This window comes from Pleurodeles waltl, chromosome 11 (assembly GCF_031143425.1).
Source record: "Pleurodeles waltl isolate 20211129_DDA chromosome 11, aPleWal1.hap1.20221129, whole genome shotgun sequence".
Classification (NCBI taxonomy): Eukaryota; Metazoa; Chordata; class Amphibia; order Caudata; family Salamandridae; genus Pleurodeles; species Pleurodeles waltl.
The window spans coordinates 953104098-953126133 of NC_090450.1; the positions used below are offsets into that span (position 1 = coordinate 953104098).

Consider the following 22036-nt stretch of genomic DNA (forward strand, 5'->3'; position numbering starts at 1 on the left):
CTCTTCTGTGCTTCTTGGACTTGGTCCCCTTCTTCCGCAGGTCTTCAGGTCCAGGAATCCACTGTTGGTGTCTTGCAGTCTCTTCTGGTTCTTGTATTATCTTCTTTCTCGTGTTCATGTGTATTCTAGGAAAGTTACTGTGATTTACTCCTTCTTTCCTGGGCTCTGAGGTGGGTTCTATTACTTACCTTTTGTGTTTTCTAATACTCCTAGCACCCCTCAGCACACCACACATGCCTAGGTGGGAAACCAACATTCACGTTCCATTTTCTTAGTATATGATATGTGTTCCCCCAGGCCCATTTCTAACTATTGTGATATTCACTATTTGCACTGTTTTCTAACTATTTTACAGCTATTTCTGCATAATAGTGTATATAATTTGTGTATTACTTACCTCCTAAGTCTCTATGGTATTTTGGCATTTGTGTCACCAAAATAAAGTACCTCTATTTTTGTAACACTGAGTATTTTGTTTCATGTGTGTGTGAGTATTGTGTGACTACAGTGGTATTACATGAGCTTTGCATGTCTCCTAGTTAGGCATTGGCTGCTCATCCACACTACCCCTAGAGAGCCTGGCATCTAGACACTGACTCATACAAACTCCATCATTTCACTCTCTATCTTTTGCAGGTGAATGGCAACTAGATGTAGGTTTCTCCACTTTATTCAATTTCTTCATAAATATCTTTGGTGATGGTATCACTTCACACTGGCCACTTGATAAGTTGATCATCATCAGGTTTTCTTAAGTCTGCCACCGCTCTCCTGTAAATTTAGGGCAGAAAAAACTCTGCTTGTCCCTCTCCTGTTGTTTGCTGACCATCTCTCAGTCCTTTCCAACCTGCTCAGCGTTAATGCTGCAGTGAGTCCCTTACCTGCTCATTGAAGAAGTGTTACTGTCCTCAGGGCTTGACTTCTCTCCTTTGCCAGTATTAGTCTTGCTTCTATGATGGCATGGGTCCCGGTTAAGACTATGCTTACTGGTCATCACCAGTAGGGATTTCCCCACTTTCATCTGCATTGAACGGTATCTGCTCCTGGACAGCACATTATTCACACCAGCACCGGCTCAGAGACCGGTGTATACTCTGGCCAATCTCTGCCATCTTGCATCTGTCTCAGCACTCATAGGACTATCCCCTCCACCTTTTGCCTTGACTGCACAGATTGACTTGTTGGTTGGAAAATACCAATTGACTATCCATTGGTTGTACCATCTGAAGGTTTGTTAATCAGCCCACAGTGTCTTGCAAGCAGCTGTTATTTTCTAGAGATCTGGACAGCAGAGAGACAGATATCAGGTGCACTGTCAGTTTCTACACCCTCTTCGTCCTCCTTGAAAATAGAATGGATAAATTCTTCTTGGGTTTCTTGTTATATTTGGCTATTTTCTCTTTACCCTTCCTATGGTTTACTACCTTGTGTGCAACTGCACACAGTAGTTATAATGTTTAGATAGCAGGGGAGGTGAAGAAGGTTGGGGGAAGTGAATGGACATGGGAAGGTTATGTTGTTGTGTCAGCATGTAATGGAAAGTGCTGCATTTCATTGATGTCTGTGTGTTATTGTAGAACTAGTGAAGATCTTCATTCTAATGCATACACCAATATGGTTAAAATGAAAATAGGCACACTAATGTCTACAGTAAGGTAAAACATCACCAATGAAAAATAATGCAACCACCTGACAAAAACTACTTTACTGTGACACAGCAGAGTGAAGACAAGAAACGTTTTTGTTGCTGCATACACCCAGCCAGTCTTGTCCACTATACTTAGCCATTAAGGAGTGTTCCATGGTGTGTGCTCAGACAATGGCTCAAACAGACATTTATTAGAGGACGATCCCTATGGATCCCTGCTTCTACTATTTATCTCACATATATTGTGTGTGGTAAGTAGGAGTGTGGTGAGGGGAGGAAGAGTGCATCACTTATACTGCCTGGTTGAGGATGACTACAAACGTCACCTTCAAGTATACAGACAAATGTTAAAATACCAAAGTTTCATGAGCACACTGTGAAAAAGTGGATTATTAACTAGGGTGGATGCTAGTCTGCACAACTAATAATGTCACTACTCCTGTTTGGTCCAGTAAAGACTTCAGTAATTTAATCTTGACCTCCTGGCACAGAAAAGACAGGTTTATCTTGAACAAAAATGTAGTGCTTAGAAGTACCAAAACAGTTAAAAGTTTAAAACACAACCCAATAAAAATCCTACTCACAATTTATGAAAATAGAGACCATTTAAATGCCAAAGTGACCCCAAAATTACAAAAGTCCACTATAGGGAAAAGGAGATATTAATTTTTAAAGTTATAAAGAAAAGTAGAGCCAAAAAGTGAAAATCTCAAACCATGGGCAGCTTGTAGCAGCAGACCAAGACAATAGTAATGTTTAAGGCCGGCCACAATGGAACATGGGCCAGATACGAGGACCAAGTTGGTTCCAGACAAAGTGTGACCTTAGGAGAAGTTAGAGTCTTCAGAGGGGTAAGACGGTAGGCTGAATCCAAAGATGGGCTCTTCAATGGTGGGTTGATGGAGGTCTCGTGAAGCCAAAGGCAAGAAAAGGTCTGAGCGGGGAAAATCTATAGTTCATGCCCAGGAAATCATGAGTGTCAATCAGATGGTGCTCTGCATCGGGTCTGGTGAATATTACTACCTTCGGGCTGCTACAGAGAAGAACCTAGCTGGAGCTTGATGAAGTCAAACCTACCAATGATGCACCCTTGGTGAATAGGCTGTCAGGTTGGTCCTGGTCTCCAGGCAAAAAGTCCCAAAAATGTTTCTAAGTCCCTGATTGTAGGGTTAAGCTGGAAGAGTATACTCTGACACCAGCCAAGGTTTCCAGGACCTCAGGAGCAGCACTTTGGGTTCACAACTCATGCTAACAGAACCCATCAGCCATGTCCAAGGCAAGTTCAGTTAAAACTGGTCAGCTGGGCTCTTCCAGAAAATTGGCCTTCTTACAGCTTTTGTGCACCTGGAGCTTAACAGGAGTTCAGCCAACTGATCCATAGTGTCCATTTCTTTGTCCTGGGTACAGGTAGGAGCAGGTATAAATCTTAGAGTTCTCCCTACAGGTCTCCACAGCAGGTGCAGTCCTTCTGCCGTCTTGCACAAGCCCAGTAGTATTCAGAAGGGGGTACCATATTTTCTCCCTGGCACTAGCCAATGGTTTCGGGTGACCAATAGGGAAAAATTCCCAGAGGTAACCCTACCCACTTTTACATCAGATCCTATGTGCCCTACTGCAATCAATCACAAAGTGCCCCTTTTTACCTAAAGCCACAATGGTAGAACCTTTCTTCCCCTATGCAGAGCTCCTGTTCCCCCTCCGAGGTGCGGCCAAGGAAATGAGCAGACCCTCTCCTGTGGTCACCCAAAACCGGCTCTAGAGGCAGATTCTCTCCCACTGGGTTGGTGTTTGGTGGGTCAGAAGAGTATTAGAGGGGGCAGACCCGGATGTGAGCTACATCAATCTGTGACAGAGCAGGCCCCTTTGAAGATAATTAAGCTCTTGGCCACTTCCCAGATGGTAATTCTGTCAGAAGGCACCAGACATCTCCCCACACACAAGCCCTTGGTCTCAGATCTAGGAGCCAATTCACACCTCATCAAGGAGCTGTTTAACTCCTAGGTGACACTTGGGAGCTCAAACAAATAGACTTCTGGAGGCTTCAGGCAGTAAAAGGTAATTTTTTTAAGTGTCTTTTGTAAAATAGGTGTTACAATTCTGCCTTCAGCAGTGAATTGGATTCATGATAAATATATTTAAAAGTCCAAGAATCAACTATTTAAAAAGAGAGTTTATGCCTGTTAAGAGCAATTGTTTTGGCAGGTTGAATTAGCAGTTTAAACCTGCAGAGTCATGTTACTGGTGGCAGGCTTGCAGTCATGTTTTGCAGCATCACTTTAGCGGTGGCACAATATGTGTCACAGTCCATTAGTGACATTTAGCTTACAAACCGTGGGCACATTTTGTACCATGTACTTGGGGCTTATAGATAAGTTAAATATGCCAATTAGGAGTATAGTCAATTTTGACATATTTTGAAGGTCGGAGCAAATGCACCAAAGCCTACTTGGCAGAGTCCCAAAAAAACTAGCAGCATAAGTCGAACAAAAATCGGGGTGATCATGCAAAAAGAGGCACTTTCCCAGGATACTGCTATAAAGACCCCAGTCTAGAGAAGGCCACTGCCATCATCAAGTATACATATATAAAGAAAGATCAGAAAAATGGGCTAACATATCGAGGAAATCAGAAGCACTTAAAGCTGAAAATAATTGTGTGAGGAAAAGGAAGGAAATATACAAAGGAAGGAATACAAATAGGATCAAGGATAGCAAACAATATTGACAGAGAAATGTGTGCTACAGATAAGGATCTAAAAATAAACTTGCAACTTGAAAAAGTTGTCTTGCACTAAGGAAGGAATGCAGAAAATGCAACAAGAGACAACACTTTTTGTGAGTTTCTAAAACACATTCGACCAGGAAAGTCTACTTTGCTGAGGATAATGAGAATGGCTCTTCTATAAAATAAAGACAAGGATCAACCTAAACATGTTGTGCAAATAGATGACTTTGACATATACATTTTCATTGACACTGGATCAAAACTCACCATTACATCCATAGCTAAGTGAAATGGGGCACCAAGTAAGAAAATCTTAAATCATATGTAAATGAAATTCGGGAGCCTATCAAGCGCACATGTTTGCAATAAAAGGAGTGTTCAATGCTAATAAGCAATTAGAAAATAAGGCTGATCCATTCAAAAATGTATGTGGTAGGCAAGGGAGCTAACATCTTGCAATGGTATGATTAGAGGATGCTCCATATGATAACTGATCCATCCAAATGGACTTTTGTTTTCACTGTGGAAATGAATGATCTCAAAATAGTTCCACAAGATTACAAAAGTGTGTTCGGAAAAGGTCTGGCATTACTGAAGTATTCGAGGATCAGCTCAAATTGAAAAACAATGTCAGCTAGAACTGAAGCTAGGGGCACATTAGAGAATTGATGAAAACATGGAGTCATGAACAGGTGATGCTTCAGAATGACTATCTCCAGTGGTGGTGGCACAGAAGAAAGGAGGAGAACAACTTAGATTGTGCATTGATTTAAGGCAGGTAAAGTGTCAAATAGCTGCAGACTGTTAGCCTCTCCCCCTCATAGATTCAGTGATGACATTGGGCAAAGTGTGCATTCCATTTCAAGGTAGCCGGTCACCAGGCAAAGCTCCACAAGGAACTGAGGACCAGATGTAGGTATATTCCAATTTGCAACTTGCAAATTGCGAGTCAGAGCAACTCGCAATTTTCAAGTCACAAATTGGAATGTAGGATGGTGTCCCTGGCACCATCTGCGACTCGCAAGGGGGTCACAAAGGCTCACCTCATCAATATTAATGAGGTGGGTCGTAATTTGCAACTCCCTTGAGACTCGCGGCACTCACAGGGATGGTGGCCTGCCGGAGACATCAGACCACCATGTCTGAGACTGCTTTTAAATAAAGCAGGGTTTTTTTTTGTAACGCAGCCCGCTTTCCTTAAAGGAAAACAAGATGCATTACAAAACTAAAAAATGAAACGTTTTCGTTTCTTTTTTTCAGAGCAGGCAGTGGTCCACAGGACCACTGCCTGCTCTGAATTTTTTTTTGCAGTTCCATTCACAAAGGGGAAGGGGTCCCATGGTGACCCCTTCCCTTTTGCGAATGGGTTACCACCCATTTCAAATGGGTGCAAACTGCGATTGCTTTGCGACCGCGTTCGCAGTCACAAAGCAATCTGGCATTGCACTGCGACTCGCAATTAGGAAGGGGACTCCCCTTCCTAATTGCGACTCGCAAACCCGTTTTGCGATTCGGTAACCAGGTTACCGAATCGCAAAAGGGGTTTTGTGCATTGCAAACTGCAGTTTCCATGTCGCAAACAGCGAAATTTGCTGTTTGCGACGTGCAAACTGTTTGCTACATCTAGCCCTAAGTGCTTTTATAGCACTGTAAATCAATGTTGCTGCACACTTTTCAGATTATGCTTAGTATACTGGCAGTGTTCTACAATTTAAAGAATAAAATATAGGTAGTTCCCTGTGAAAGGGTGCCCTCTTGATCACCACCTGAACCACTCTCTGTCACATGGCGGTGGTCTGATGAATGATGTAAGGGGCCAAGGGCACCCCGACCTTGGACTCTCCCATCAAAGGCAAACTTACACTTTTTTGTAAATGTCCTACTTTTTGGTATTCACAAACTACTTGCAGAGTTTTATCACTCTGCACTCCCTATACTTATGTGTGTGTGGAGTTCTCTGCATCTGGAGACTCCACAGTTGGGGAAGAGAACTCTGCAGACATAAGTATAGGAAGCACAGAGTCGTAAAACTCTGCATGTAGTTTGTGAATACTAAAAAAGCAGTAAACGTATACAAAAGTGTACATTTAACCTTGTGAATCAGGCTCATTGTGTCAGGTGTTGCTGAATACAAGCTGAGTTCTCTGGGCACATTGTATGTGCAGATGGGGTGTGACCAAAGCCATTGCTTGTCTATGCCATTGTGAAGTCGCCAACTTTAAAAAACAGACAAGAAATTATGAGCTTCTTATGATTGTGAGAGTTCTTATTAAAGGGTACTTTGAAAAGCTAGAGCTTGTCCACAGACATGTAAAAAAAGAGAGAAAATGAGGTTGACTTTGAATAGAATGTAGACTATGAAGACAGCATGAAAATAATCAAGAAAAAATGGCTAGGAGCACATCTCTACCATTTGATAAAACGTTGTCTCCCTTGTTTCTATTGATGCAAGTCAAGTGGACCGAGTGCTTTATCGAGTGATTTTGATAGTAGCACATCCAAAACTATTGAGTTTACCTCTCAAAAACCAAAAGGTGCAGAGATGATTTAATGTTGTGTTTGGGCTGTAACCAATTGCAATAATTGAACACAGGCTATGAATAATGTTGCAGAGTATGGACAAGTTAAAAATATAAAGGAACGACCTTGAATGTGAGTGTACCACCTTACTGGAAGTTTAAAATATTTATCTGATGAAAACAAAATGATTGTGTGTGATATGCTAGCGATGCCTATTCCATTTAGGCAACAGTGAGAGAAACTTGTGCATGGCGGCCATGCTGCTGTACAGGCAGTAGGAACAACTCAGATGGGATGTCTTGTTGCTTGCAATGGATCGATAAGTAGCCCATTGCGGGTTGGCGCTTAAGGTGCCTTCATTTCCCCTGCTTCCTATGTTCCTGCCTGATCGCTCCTGGCAAAATTAGAAATGAATATAATAGGGCCTATGAATAGTTTAACTCTTGAAAAGTATTTTAAAATTGTATTTCTAGATTATTATAATATGTGGATAGAGGTAAAGTGTTTACCACATTCTACAATTGAACTAAAGCAATATCACATTTTTGAGACAGATGTTCACATGGAAACTATTTCAAGAACAAAGTATAAGTGACAATGGAGTACAATTTGAGTTAGTAATAACGAAGGCATTTTTAATGAGAGGAATCAAACATGTAAGAACCTCTGTATGCCACCGACATTCCAATAGACAAGTAGTATAAATGAACAGGAAGATGAAATTGGCCAAGGTCAATGGCATATCAATTCGTAAGGCATTGTAAGCACATTTGTGGACTTATCATGCTACACTTCATAGTACCACTTCAAAGTTTCTGTTTCAGATGCTGAGTGGGAGACTGGTACCTATTAAACTTTCTTGCCTGTTTTAGTGTTTGCCAGATGGAGTAAAGGCCTACAGAGTGGCAGTGGACTTTATATCTGCCACCCTGCCTGTACTCTGCTCACCGAATTGAGAAATGCCTGCTGGTCCTGTGGGCATCTCTTTACATTGGCAGAAACTGCTGCTGTGGCAGTTCCTGTCAATGTAGGAAAGGTTTATCAGACACCACCATTAAACATGATGGCAGTCTGTCAAACTTTTTCAAAGGTTTCAAAAACAAACTCCCAAAGTGGGAATTGTCCTCAAAAATAAAAACAAATATGAATGCCCCCTGCCAAAAGCATGGGTGTTTGCTCCTATAGTGTGGGGTCATTTTATTATTATTTTTTACTGTCCCTCACTGCAAGGTTTTACCTGGGGATAGATGAACAGGAAATAATACACATAACGCCAACCACCTTAAATAGGGCAGATGGTTTTGTGGGAACTGGACCCAAATATCCATCTGAACCCCATTAATTGATCACCCAATATTTACCAATTTAATTTGGTTCTCAAATTTCTAATTGATCTAGCAATTTAAGACTTTCATCAGGGTAAACACAATTTAGCGGAGTTGGATAGAATAAACCAAACAATCAATCAGTCAACTTGTAGAGAATGGCTTGTCACCTGTGAGGATATCCACGCGCTGGCAGGGTCATGTGCCTCATTCAGGTTTTCAGCATCCTATGGAACTCCTGTAGCATTCGGGAGGTCATGAGGTGCAAGGGGAGACTGTTCCAGGGTTTGGCTGTGAGGTAGGTGAAGGAGCTTCCTCCTGCTCTGCTGTGTTGTATGTGGGGGGTATGGCCAGCGATAGGGAGGCAGAGCAGACATGTCTGAAAGGTTTGTGGAATCTCAGGCAGTGGTTGATGTAGACGGATCTGGATGTTGTGCAGGGCCTTGAATGCAGGGGTGAGGAGCTTCAAATGGCATCTCCTCTGGACTGGGAGCAAGTTGAGTTTTTTGAGATGGGGATGGTGTGGGTGCAATGAGGGACATCCAGGATGAGTGTTGCTGTGGCATTCTGGATGGTTTGCAGTCTTTGAACTAGTTTGAACTAGATGGGCCTCGAAAGGAAGAATACAAATGAAGACTAAACTGACTGATATAGATCATGGTGGAGGGAATGTTCCGATACAAACATGATAGATAGCCCGTCCACCATATTACGTTCTCAATAGGCTACAATGGAATCATAGTACGGTGGTCAGGATTTACCCTCCAGCAGGATCTAAATCAGGGCTAAATATTTTAGAGGCATAAATGACAGAGGTATAGATTAAAAATAAGTGGAAAGGAGTTTATTTTAGGGAGAATTATAAGCGGCAAAAGAGAACATAAAGTATATGAAATACTGTAAAGGCACAGCAGAACTACCGAATAAATGTAATTTCATTAAGTCCCTAGTTAGGCTATTGCTTTAAGAAACATTCATAGTATCAGGCCCATGAAGAGAAACTACAGGACATCTGCAAAGGAAAATGGCAAAATATTCCTTTCAATGACAAAAATAAATGAAGCCCACAAAGTACCACAACCCATGGCTTAATATAAAAAACACACAAGTTACTCATAGTTTCTGCTATTTCAGTACGATATGCTCATGGTCAGGGTCACATTTGGCAAATCGAGAACAATTTATTAAAAAAACACACAAATATTTAATTACCAACCCATTTCTCAAGTTAACAGGAATCTTACATTGTGTCCTTAGCAACTGCACTCTGGATATATAGAAAACAAATTAAACAGTTCTTGAACAATGGCTCTTGGAACTCACACATCTTCAGTAGAACTTCCAGCAGAGGTCCTTTAAAATGGTACTTTGGTAACAACATGGAAGCCTCATTCACAATACACACTTGCCAACCAGATATTGTACAATACTAATTAATTGTCACCATCTGCTTGATTCTCTGTGGAGGAAAAGGCGAGATGGCTTTTCAGTGAGACATTGGGGGCGGGGAGAAGGAGTAGGAAAGATTGAACAAAACACAAGAAACAGTATGCATTTTAAAAATAATGGCGCACCACACGAAAATGTGGCATAACTATTCATGGTATAAGCTAAACGTCTCAATAACCTAGATAACTCGTTTTAGGTATAACTGTATCAGTTCATCGGTTACAACGCTATGCATCATTAAAACGAAAGCATTAAAACATTATTTAAACGTTATTTGCACATTTTGCATATTTCGAAAAAAGCTTTCACAGTGTTATGTGCTTTGCTCGATGGAGTCGACTCCATCATGCTGTCAGAGGAAGGTTTATGCCTATTGAGTACATTTTACTCTGTCGGCATCAAGCTAACAGTCTGCCAATCCCAAAATCAAGAGGGAGACAGAGAGTTTAGAAGAGAAGGCTCTCCGTTGCGACAGAGTACCATCTCCGCCAAACACTAAATTGTGCCCTTTGTCCCCATTGGATGGAATGTGTAAAGCCAGACGTGAAAGTGGCCATGTCATAAATGATGCTGTAGTACACACTGCTATCTGAAGTAAACAAGTTAAAATGAAGAAGCAGTCTGACTCCCATAAATGTGTAACTGAATCAAAGGCAGTGTGGTGACTTTGTCAACCTCATGTTATCTGACCTGAATAAAGTTGGAAAGAAATATTCCTCAGCGACATGTGTCTGTAGTCTTATAGGTACAGCAGCCTGCTTAGAAAATGGACAGTAGGAAAATAGGCCAAGGATGGTCTGAATTGACCTACTGTGCTCACAGAGTACAGGTTGAAGCATCAAAGAGAATGAGTGTCACAGAGGAAGCATCTGATTTAGAATTTGTTGAGGAGTTTGACACTGACATTGTGGACACTTAGAATACGCTGTGAGAGAATCTGTAAGCATGTTAAGAACTTCGATGGATCAACCCAAGGTTAAGATGAACCTATGCTTAGCATGTAATGTTGATCATCCTTGCATATTTAACAACAGTCTGGTGTATTATTTCTTTTTACTAATAAGAGGGAAATTGTGTTGTACTTGATTATATTCTATGGTTCCCTGCATCGTGCACTAGTGCATGCTTTATTTAGACTGTTGAGATAGCAAGAGGTAGGTAGAATGGTTGAGGGGGCTGAACAGGCATAGAGCAGTTATGACTTTGTGTTAACATGTAATAACATGTTATTTCTCATCGGTATCTCTGTTTTGTAACACATCTGCCCCTGTTATCGGGGGTAGTGCTAAGCATTTGTTGTACACACACAGTCAGGAAATGAAGCACACACTGAATGACTAACTCCAGTCCAATGTTTTATATATCAAAAAATATACTTTGTTACTTTATTTCTAAAACCAAAAGGATCTTTGTTGCAGGTAAGTACAGTTTAAAGAATGTATCACTTTCAAGTATCAAATAGCCTTTGTTTGTAATTCACACTTAAAACAGTTTTCAGGTAAGTAATACTTTTCAATATCAAAAGTAGCCACTGCAATTTTCATTGAAGGCAATGCAGTCCTGGGGGAAACAAAGTGGGACAAAGAACATACAGACTTTACAGGTAAGTACTAGACTTACTGTCCCAGTTTTGGGGGGTTAAGGTGTCCACAGGACAAGGTTCAATTTGACATCAAGAGTGTACCACCAGCAACACGGGGTCAGCCAGGTGCAGAGGTCAGAGTTGGTGTCGGGGACGCAATGGAGACTGGGGTCACTTGGAAGTGAACAGTTTTGTGGTAGGTACTTGTGGTCTCAGAGCCCAGGCCCTGTGGGGTTTAGATCACCACCAGGGGGCTACAGGTCAGCACCAAACACACACTCTCAGTGGCGTGGGGGCAGCCGAGTACATGGTGCAAACACAGCATTGGGCACCCAATGCCTTTCAATGAGAAACCCTGGGCATCACAAAGAAGCTGCAGGCTTGGTCCAGGGAGTCGACTGAAGAAAACCAATGGCTGGACAGGTAAGTAGAGATCCCACTGGATGTCAATGGACCATCGGTTGGGTTCTCCAAGGCCAGGGGTCTGCAGGTGCAACTTGAGGTTGGAGTTGCCTGGGGACCTTTTCTGGACCAGTGGGCCACCTAAACTTGGGCCATGGGTGTTGGGTGCAGAGTGGGCAGGACTTGTGGATCAGGAGGGCTCTAGAGTCCTTGTTGGAGGTTTTGTTTGTGAACAGGGTCCATTCCTCTGGAGTTCTTGGTCCTTAAGTAGGGAGGCGGTCCTCTGGGGGTTTGTAGAGGTCGCTGGTCCTGCAGGATGAGTCGACTTTTTGTAGCAGCAATCTTGAAGCTGCAGACAGGCTGGTAGGGCTGGGGCTAAGTCAGTTGTTGTCCGGAGTCTTCTCTGCTGGTGTGGCTCTTCAGTCTATCTTCTTCTTTAAGGTCACCAGGAATCTGAGGAGCAAGGTTCAGGGAACCCCTAAATACTAGTTTAGGGGCTTTACAGGGGTCAGAGGGCAGTAGCCAATGGTACTGACCCTGAGGATAGCTACACCATTCCTGTGTCCACTCCCTTTGGGGAGGGGGCACATACCCAACCCTATTGCCTGTCTCCCTTCAAAACAAGATGGATGATTCTGCCAGGAGGGGTTCACCTGTGCTCTGGGCACCCTAGGGGTGGTCCAAGCTGGGGTGGGCACTCCTCCTGGTGCCTACTAATTTTCCTGCTGGACATGCTGCCAAAAAGGGGGGCCTGGTCCATGGGGTGGGTGGGCATCTATGTTGGCTGAAGTGTCCTGAGGCAGCATAACAAAAAGCAGGAGCCTTTGAGGCTCACCGCCAAGTGTTGCTGTTCCTGCAGGGGGGAGGTGTGAAGCACCTCCACCCATGGCAGGCTTTGCTCTGACTCCTAAGAGCACAAAGGTTCTCATCCCATGGGATCAGAAACTTGTCTGGTTGTGGCAGGCTGTCATAGACTTGTCAGCCACACACTAGAGAGATGGGTGACTTTCACGGGGTATCTCTAAGATGCCCTTTGTGTGCATTTTTCAATAAGTCCAAACCAACACTGGCATCTGTGTGGGTTTATTATGCTGAGAAGTTTGATACCAAAAATCCCAGTCTTCAGTCTTCAGTGAAGCCATCATAGAGCTGCAGCGTTTGTAATAACAAACTCCCAGCCCATGTACTTAATATAGCCACACTGCTCTTACAATGTCTAAGAATGGACTTAGGCACTGTAGGAGCATATTGCTCATGTGGCTGTGCTCTCACCTGTGGTATACGGCACCCTGCCTTAGGGCTGGAAGGCCTGCTGGAGGAGTGACTTACCTATGCCACAGGCAGTGTTTGGCAGTCATGGCCCCCTGGGAGGGATGCCATGTCAACTTTGCCTTTTTCTCTCCACCAACCCAGATAATCTGCAGTGGCAGTGTGCATGTGTTTGGTGAGGGGTATCTTAGGGTGGCATAATATCTGCGGCAGCCCTTAGGGGCACTCTCGGTCACAGGGCCCTTGGTACCACTGGTACCTTTTTGCAAGATTACAAGGGACTTATGTGTGTGCTAGAGGTGTGCCAATTGTGGAAACAATAGTACAATTTTAGGGAAAGAACACAGGTGCTGGGGCCAGGTTAGCAGGATCCCAGCACAAACTCAGTCAAGTTAGCATCAATTATCACGCAAAAAGTGTGTGTGGGGGGTACTGTGACAAGGGGCCAGTTTCCGACAAAGGTCCTTTCTATCATACCTCAGACAGTACAGAAGCAATGTCCTCTCCAGCAAATCTCATACAGCACAGTTGCCTCTCTGGTACACCTCAGGCAGTATAGAACCCATTGGTCTCTCAGGGACACCTGAAGCAGCACAGACTCCAATGCCCTCTGTAATGTAACTCAAGCAGCATAGAACCCAGTGCCCTCTTTAGCACTCCTCAAGTAGCACAGAATCTTACACATCTAAAGAATAAATACAAGAGGCAGCTCAGGCAAAACGGTTCCAGACTCTCTTCCTTGCAAATCTTTGCATGACATCTTTAAGTGGACATAAAATGGTCAGTTCATCACTTAGTAATATAATTGCCCTAGTTTTTATTCTCTTACTTATGATGACTATTGGTTAATTAAATTGGCCACAGTTTGAAGGGAGTGTGGAAAGTACACCTCATTTTGATACAGCTGTGTTTCTTGAAACCAAAATTTAGAGGAAACACTTGTTGGAAATGCCTTGCTTGGGAAGGCATGAGGCCTGTGTATATTTTCTGAGCATGTCTTATAGATAAGTAGGTGCAGTGGCTAATGTAGTGTGCACATCATAGTAAACATTTTCACTTCTCCTGCAGGATTGGTACCCATGGATGGCTTACTGCAGTGTTGTGTTGGTCTTCATGTTCATGTTTGTCCAAGGCATTGGACCAGGTAAGCACAAAGTCCATTAGAAACATTGTTTGATTACAGACAGAAGGCAGGGTGCACCATTCTTGGTGGAAATTGTATTTGTTCAGTTACAATAATATCTGAATCCAATGAATGCATGTTGGAATTGGCATTAAACTATATATGCCCTGGTGTTCAAAAAGAAAATTTCATACAGGGAACCAAGGGAAATTATCAGATGTTCTTAAAATGCACTTACCATAATCATGTAGCTGCTACTTCTCAACCCCAAGAACTTTCTCGTTTAATATTGGTAATCTTATAAGGCAAAATTATGGTTTATGATTTCTATGTTAATGTTTATATGCCACAATGCCATGTGACAAAATATCGGACTGCCATGGTAATTGGTACAGAATAGCTATTGTCATGCAAGAAAGCCCTAGTGATACAAGGTAACATTAAATGCTACTCTCTAATTGTGACTACAGCACGGAGAGTGTTTTTTCTGCTACATAACGACTACTGACATACACAGGCTCACTAGACTAGGGACATGATGCTTCATTTGAGCTTTTCTCCTATTGTTTAACAGCGAACAATGCCTCTTAAAAACTGAAGAAGACACACGATGGGACCATCAAGATGGTACACAGTTCAGGTTGTCTACTGTGTCCGGGTCTTGTCATCATTTGTGATTACCTTCAGACTGTGGGCCGTGTCCCAGGAGGATGGATACTAGAGTTTAATGAGTTAATGCACACATGGGTTTGCTTGGTAGAGGGTGATCCCAAGGCTTCCTCTGAGGCTTGCCTCTCCTCTAATGAGGGACGTGCAGTCCTTCCTTGAGTGTGGTGAACTTACTTTACCATCTAAAAATGTGTCTGAAAAGATGCTGCACATACCGATATTTAGGTGAGAAAAGAAAATCCTCGCTTTTATTAACGATGTTCCTCCCTTTTATTTCTCAACATTCTCAACAGCCGCTGGAGCAAGCCCAGATTTCAAGCAGACTGGACTATTGCAATGCTCTCTATATTGGACTTCCCGGATTACCTTATAAAGAGGTTACAACTATACAGAGTGCGGCAGGCAGGTTATTTTTTGGCAGGAATAAGTTTGACAGCATCTCATCTATACTTGGTCAGTTACAATGGCACCCTGTTGATATGAGACGCCAATTCAAGGCCCTTTGCATTGTCCAAAAGACCCTTTACCCAGTAGAGTGCTCTTCATATATTTCAGATATATTTTAAAACAATGCATTCCGCCAAGACTGTAGGAAAGTACCATCTTGCCTGGCAGGTTACCCCCATGTTTACTGTATGTATGTTTGTTTTTGCCTATGTCACTGGGATCCTGCTAGCCAGGATCCCAGTGCTCATAAAGTATGCCCTGTATGTGTTCCCTGTGTGGTGCCAAACTGTATCACTGATGCTCTGCTAACCAGAACCTCAGTGTTCATGCTCTCTCTGCTTTTAAAATTGTCACTGCAGGCTAGTGACTAATTTTACCAATCCTGATTGGCACACTAGAACACCCTTACAATTCCCTAGTACCTAGGTACCCAGGGTATTGGGGTTCCAGGAGATCCCTATGGGCTGCAGCATTTCTTTTGCCACCCATAGGGAGCTCAGACAATTCTTACACAGGACTGCCACTGCAGCCTGAGTGAAATAACGTCCACGTTATTTCACAGCCATTTTACACTGCACTTAAGTAACTTATAAGTCACCTATATGTCTAACCCTCACTTAGTGAAGGTTAGGTGCAAAGTTACTAAGTGAGTGGGCACCCTGGCACTAGCCAAGGTGCCCCCACATTGTTCAGGGCAAATTCCCCAGACTTTGTGAGTGTGCGGACACCATTACACGCGTGCACTACATATAGGTCAATACCTATATGTAGCGTCACAATGGTAACTCCGAACATGGCCATGTAACATGTCTAGGATCATGGAATTGTCCCCCCAATACCATTCTGGTATTGGGGGGACAATTTCATGCATCCCCGGGTCTCCAGCATAGAGCTCGGGTACTGCCAAAGTAACTTTCCGGGGTTTTCTCTGCAGCTACCGCTGCTGGCAACCCTCAGATGGGTTTCTGCCCCCCTAGGGCCTGGGCAGCCCAGTCCCAGGAAGGCAGAACAAAGGATTTCCTCTGAAAGAGGGTGTTACACCCTCTCCCTTTGGAAATTGGTGTGAAGGGCCTGAGAGGAGTAGCCTCTCCTGGCCTCTGGAAATGCTTTGAAGGGCACAGATGGTTCCCTCCTTGCATAAGCCATTCTACACCGGTTCAGGGATCCCCACAGCCCTGCTCTGGCATGAAACTGGACAAAGGAAAGGGGAGTGACCACTTTCCTGACCAGCACCTCCCAGGGGAGGTGCCCAGAGCTCCTCCAGTGTGTCCCAGACCTCTGCCATCTTGGATGCAGAGGTGTGAGGGCACAATAGACAGCTCTGAGTGGCCAGTGCCAGCATGTGACGTCAGAGACCCCCCCTGATAGGTGCTTACCTTTTTCTGTAGCCAATCCTCCTCTGAGGGCTATTTAGGGTCTCTCCTGTGGGTATCTCACCAGAGATGTAAGAGCTCATCAGAGTTCCTCTGCACTTCCCTCTTCGACTTCTGCCAAGGATCGACCGCTGACTTCTCCAGGATGCCTGCAAAACCGCAACAAAGTAGCAAGAAGACTACCAGCAACATTGTAGTGCCTCATCCTGCCAGCTTTCTCGGCTGTTTCCTGGTGGTGCATGCTCTGAGGGCAGTCTGCCTTCACCCGCTGCACTGGAAGCCAAGAAGAAATCTTCAGTGGGTCGACGGAATCTTCCCCCTGCCAACGCAGGCAACAAACTTCTGCATCACCGGTCCTCTGGGTCCCCTCTCATCCTGACAAGCATGGTCCCTGGAAAACAGGAGCTGGGTCCAAGTGTCCCCGACAGTCCAGTGGCCCTTCTGTCCAAATTTGGTGTTCTGTGTGAACTGCAGCTGCTCGGGCTTCTCTGCACTTTTGCAAGACTTCCTTCGTGTACAACCTAGCCCAGATCCCCAGCACTCCGTCCTGCATTGCCCAACTCGCTGAGTTGGACTCCGACTTCGTGGGACTCCCTTTTGTTGTGCTGAATCGACCGTCGTGTTCAGATCTTTTGAATGCCTGTTCAGGTGCTTCTGCAGGGGCTGCCTGCTTCTGCATGGGCTATCCGTGTTGCTGAATGCCCCCTCTGTCTCCTCCTCCAAGGGGCAACCTTCTGGTCCTTCCTGGGCCCTGGAGGCATCAAAAACCTTCAACCGCAACTCTTGCAGCTAGCAAGGCTTGTTTGTGGTCTTTCTGCGTGGAAACAACTCTGCATCCTCCAGCATGCCGTGGGACATCTTCTGACGAAAGGAGAAGTTCCTGGCACCTTCCGTTGTTGCAGAATCTTCGGCTTCTTCCACCCATAGGCAGCCCTTTTGCACCTTCATCCGGGGTTTAATGGGCTTCTGCCCCCCCCCCCCCCCCCGGACACTTGCATGACTCTTGGACTTGGTCCACTTCCTTTACAGGTCCTCAGGTTCAGGAATCCGTCTTCAGTGCTTTGCAGTCAGTTGTTGTTCTTGCAGAATCCCCTATCTCGACTTTACTGTCTTTCTGGGGTAGTAGGGTAACTTTACTCCTACTTGTCAGGGTCTTGGGGTATCTTGGACACCCTTAGTGTTTTATTACACTCCCAGCAACCCTCTACACACTACACTAGGCCTGGGGTCCATTCATGGTTCGCATTCCAATTTGGAGTATATGGTTTGTGTTGCCCCTAGGCCTATTCTTCCCTATTGCATTCTACTGTGTTCTACAGTGTTTGCACTACGTTTCTAACTGTTTACTTACCTGATTTGGTTTGTGTGTGTATATTTTGTGTATTTTACTTACCTCCTAAGGGAGTATATCCTCTGAGATACTTTTGGCATATTGTCACTAAAATTAAGTACCTTTATTTTTAGTAACTCTCAGTATTGTGTTTTCTTATGATATAGTACTAAGTGATATAAGTGGTATAGTAGGAGATTTGCATGTCTCCTAGTTCAGCCTAAGCTGCTCTGCTATAGCTACCTCTATCAGCCTAAGCTGCTAGAACACCTCTAATCTACTAATAAGGGATAACTGGACCTGGCACAAGGAGTAAGTACTACATGGTACCCACTGTAAGCCAGGCCAGCCTCCTACAAAGACCTCCTCTTGTTTGCTCACTGTACCTAAATACTGGAGATCAAGATGGGGAAGACAGGCACTTTCTCGTGGATCCACCTCAGGCATGGAACAGACTGCCACCTGAGCCTTGCTAAGAGCCAAATAGTTAATAAATATGCATGGCTCTAAACACCCATTCATTTACATAGCCTTTGCCTGAAGCCATCGCGTATGGGCGTGTTGTATAGAGTGTAGTAACAGTTGGTGCCAGGACACCCATGGGTTATTGCTTATGCTATAAAATCAATACAGAAGCAAATAAATGAATAAGAAATGTGTTTCTTTTAATATTGCATCTGCATGAAAACTAGCGGAGACACAGAAATACAAATAAATGACTCCTGCACAATTTAAATCCAAACATTCTACAGAATACGTGACATTCCAACTACCTACTAGATCATCACTAAAACTAGTACAAACCCATCCTTCCCTTTTAGAAAACAATAAGTAAATAACAGGTTATAATGAGAAATATCAACTTTGGTAACAACTATCAATTCTGCAATAGGCTGTCTACATGAATTCTATGTCAAAACATAGTCTCTCAATTTCAAAGAAACAGAACTTTAGAGGAACTCCTCTGGAACATAACCTCCGACTGCTCCCCGAGTGAGAAGGAAGAAGTTATACCTAAATGCCTTCTGGAAGACTCCACTTCAAAGCTATCATGCACCACTGATAATTTACCTGTGTTCCAACATTTACCATCCTCCAATCTCACTACTTGATCATATCCTCTCACTGCTTTTTTGGGGTCTGAAAATGGGGAGGATCTCCACCCATACTTAAAGTGCCTCTTGACCTCACAACATAGCCTTCCTTTACATTCAAACAATGATCATTTACTTAAAGTGCCTCTTGACCTCACAACATAGCCTTCCTTTACATTCAAACCATGATCATTTTCCCAGTATAGTTTCTTTGTGCTTCTTTTCCGTTCTTCGGTATGTTTGTCAACACAGTCTTAGATGGCAATTTCTTTACCGTTCGTAATCTATTTATCTTTGAACCAGATAACTTTCCTTTCAGAAAAATAAAAGGTGAAACCTTGGTATCTGCATTGGGTGTGGTGCGGATTGCCAACAACAAACATTTTATCTCACACATCCAATCCAACCAACTAGCAAATGACAACTGCAAATTTGTTTTATCGCTCCATTACATCTTTCCACCTAACCATTACTCTTGGGTTGGTACATAGACATAGTTACATGTTTCATATCCAAATCCTTGAAAAACATTTCAAATTAGTTTGAAACAAATTGTGGCCCTTTGGCCCATTGTCTGTAAACACGTCATCTGGTAATCCTTTCCAGAAAAAAATGTTTTCAAATGCTTCCGTCACGTTGAGAGACGTGAAAGAGATCATAAAACCACTTCCGGCCATCTGGAATATTTCTCAATAATGAATGAGCTATACTTGACTACTCAAGGTCAGAGGATTAATAATATCAATAACAAGTTTAGACCAAACCTTGGGCACTGATACCAGATGTATGGGACACGGTACAGTAACTTGAGACGTGTCCCTGACTACACAAAATCTACACTGCCTTAAATAGTGCTCCAGAGCTCTGTCCATGCCAGGCCACCAGACAAAATCCCTTATTCTCCTTTTCATGGTCTACATCCCAATATGCCTCTCAAGGACCAAATCCACCTCTTCTGACCTCATAGCATCAGGTACCACTAAATTGCCTACCAAAGGATGCAACCCATGTACCACTGATAGTTCTGAGGCATCTTACTGAAAGGCATCTATAACCTCATCCTCAATCTATGGACCTAGGCTACCTATTGCACACATATTCAATGATTACCTTCAAAACCACATCCTGCTATTTTTCCCTAGACCAAAGTACTACCCTTGGTAATGACAGAAAGTTCACAAAACACCATTTCATCATTGGCAATATCCTCATCTTGCTCACGGAAACTCAACTGTGATCTAGAGATATATACTCAATGTGACAGTAAAATTCCTGCAATTTAAAGTGTCATTTATCTATTTTCGATGTAGATATATCTGCCACTTTGGTGGTAAAACGTTTAACCAATGGCTTATGTTCCACACAAATCACAACCTCTGATCCCAACAAATAGTGGCAAAAATGATTAAGGCCCCATGAACATACTGATGCTTCACACTCCACCATGGAATATCAGGATTCAGCACCTCTGAGGCTGCGAATGGCAAAAGCCACAACCTCTTTATTATTTCTTGTTTGTAACACAACTGCACATAAGCCTTACAGACTCACATCTGTCACTATGGCACTGCAGTCTGTAATATCAAAAGGTATAGCATTGGCAATACAATTTTTAATTATACTAAATTTCTGCAGCCTCAATGGCATTGAGATAGGTTTCAAAACCATCCTTCAATTGTTCCCACTCAGCACTTGAAAAACTAGGATTTGGAATAAAATGAGGTGGCAACACAGTGCTCTGCTGCATTTTGAACTGTAATCCTGCTAAAACATTACAGCGTTAAAAATCCACCAATGCATATACCACCACACTGCAAAAATATTACACTTCACTTATTCAGACATATAACATGTGGCACATATACCAATAAAGTCTAAACTGAATAATAATAATAGAGAAAATACAAATTCACATACTGCCAAATTCATTTAAATTTAACTGTAAAGTATGCATAGCACCATCAAATTTGAAACACTGATATGTAAGATGTGCACATTACCAAAGAATAAACCTTTTTAATTACAGTTACAAAATCATAAGGTGTACATATCACTGTAGAGTTTAAAATGATGATATGCAAGGTGTGCACATCATCGTTAAATAAACAACATCCATGAAAAAGTTCACCTGAATTCACACAAGGTGTGTGAATCACAATTAAATCACTGTTAAGAAGACTTACAATATCCTGAGTTGAAGACTCCAAGTATAACAAATGACGGGTGCAGAATGGGCTACACAACTGTACCAATGACAAAATGTTCTTCCAACATGGCCACCCATAGCATAGGTAAGGTTGATTTTTCACAAGCGGTGAACAGTGATTTTCAGTATGCTCCAGATGGCCATCCACCAACAACATCTACACCATGAACCACTGTGCGCGGCCTTGTGGGCAAGTGGCCACTGTGGGAAGCCGACTGGAAAAATAGTGGCAATTCCCAGCAATGAGGGATTTGAAACCACAGAGCCCTCACACAGACTGACATCTGACTCCTGGGCCAAACTTCCCAAACAATGTCGGCCTGCTCAACCAATAAACCAATAATAGGAGTAAAAAATGAAGAGGAAATCAACCCAGACTGCACACAATGTTAGCCTCCTGCCAGTCGTCATTTCTAATGAAAATATTCTACACATACTTAAATTTAGGTGAGAAAATCTTCTTACCTTTGATAAAGCATCTACATACAGACTGGCAGAGACACAGAATTACACATTACTGACTCCAGCCCAATTTATATCCAAATATTCTGCAGGACACGTAGCATTTCAACTGCCTACTATATAATCACTAAACCTAGTCCCAGCACTGTCCACGTAGCCCACAGTTAGCTACGCGCCTAAAACTGAATGGTCATTTCACAAATATGAAACTTTGTAATGCATGGGTCAATATGTTAAACAGACTGTATTCTGGAGGCAATTTGTTCAGAACCTAAAAGCACTGACAAATGTCCACATATTAATTAACGCATAAAGTTTAAAGGGTGTTGGAAAAACCCTGTTACCATTCCGAATCTGAATCTGAACTTGCCATCCTTCAGGCTGCCTACCCAATGTACAAGTAAGTACTATTC

At 43.0% G+C, this 22036-nt stretch overlaps 1 protein-coding gene across 4 annotated transcripts in view; it reads left to right on the plus strand.

The window, feature by feature from the left end:
• LOC138266405 (solute carrier family 2, facilitated glucose transporter member 9-like) overlaps window positions 1-22036 on the plus strand; it is a 473687-nt gene that overhangs the window by 361074 nt on the left and 90577 nt on the right. For all 4 annotated transcript variants that reach the window (XM_069215176.1, XM_069215174.1, XM_069215175.1 and 1 more), the window contains one exon: window positions 13988-14063. In XM_069215176.1, the coding sequence (XP_069071277.1) occupies window positions 13988-14063 (76 nt within the window). The remainder of the gene's footprint in view (window positions 1-13987; window positions 14064-22036) is intronic.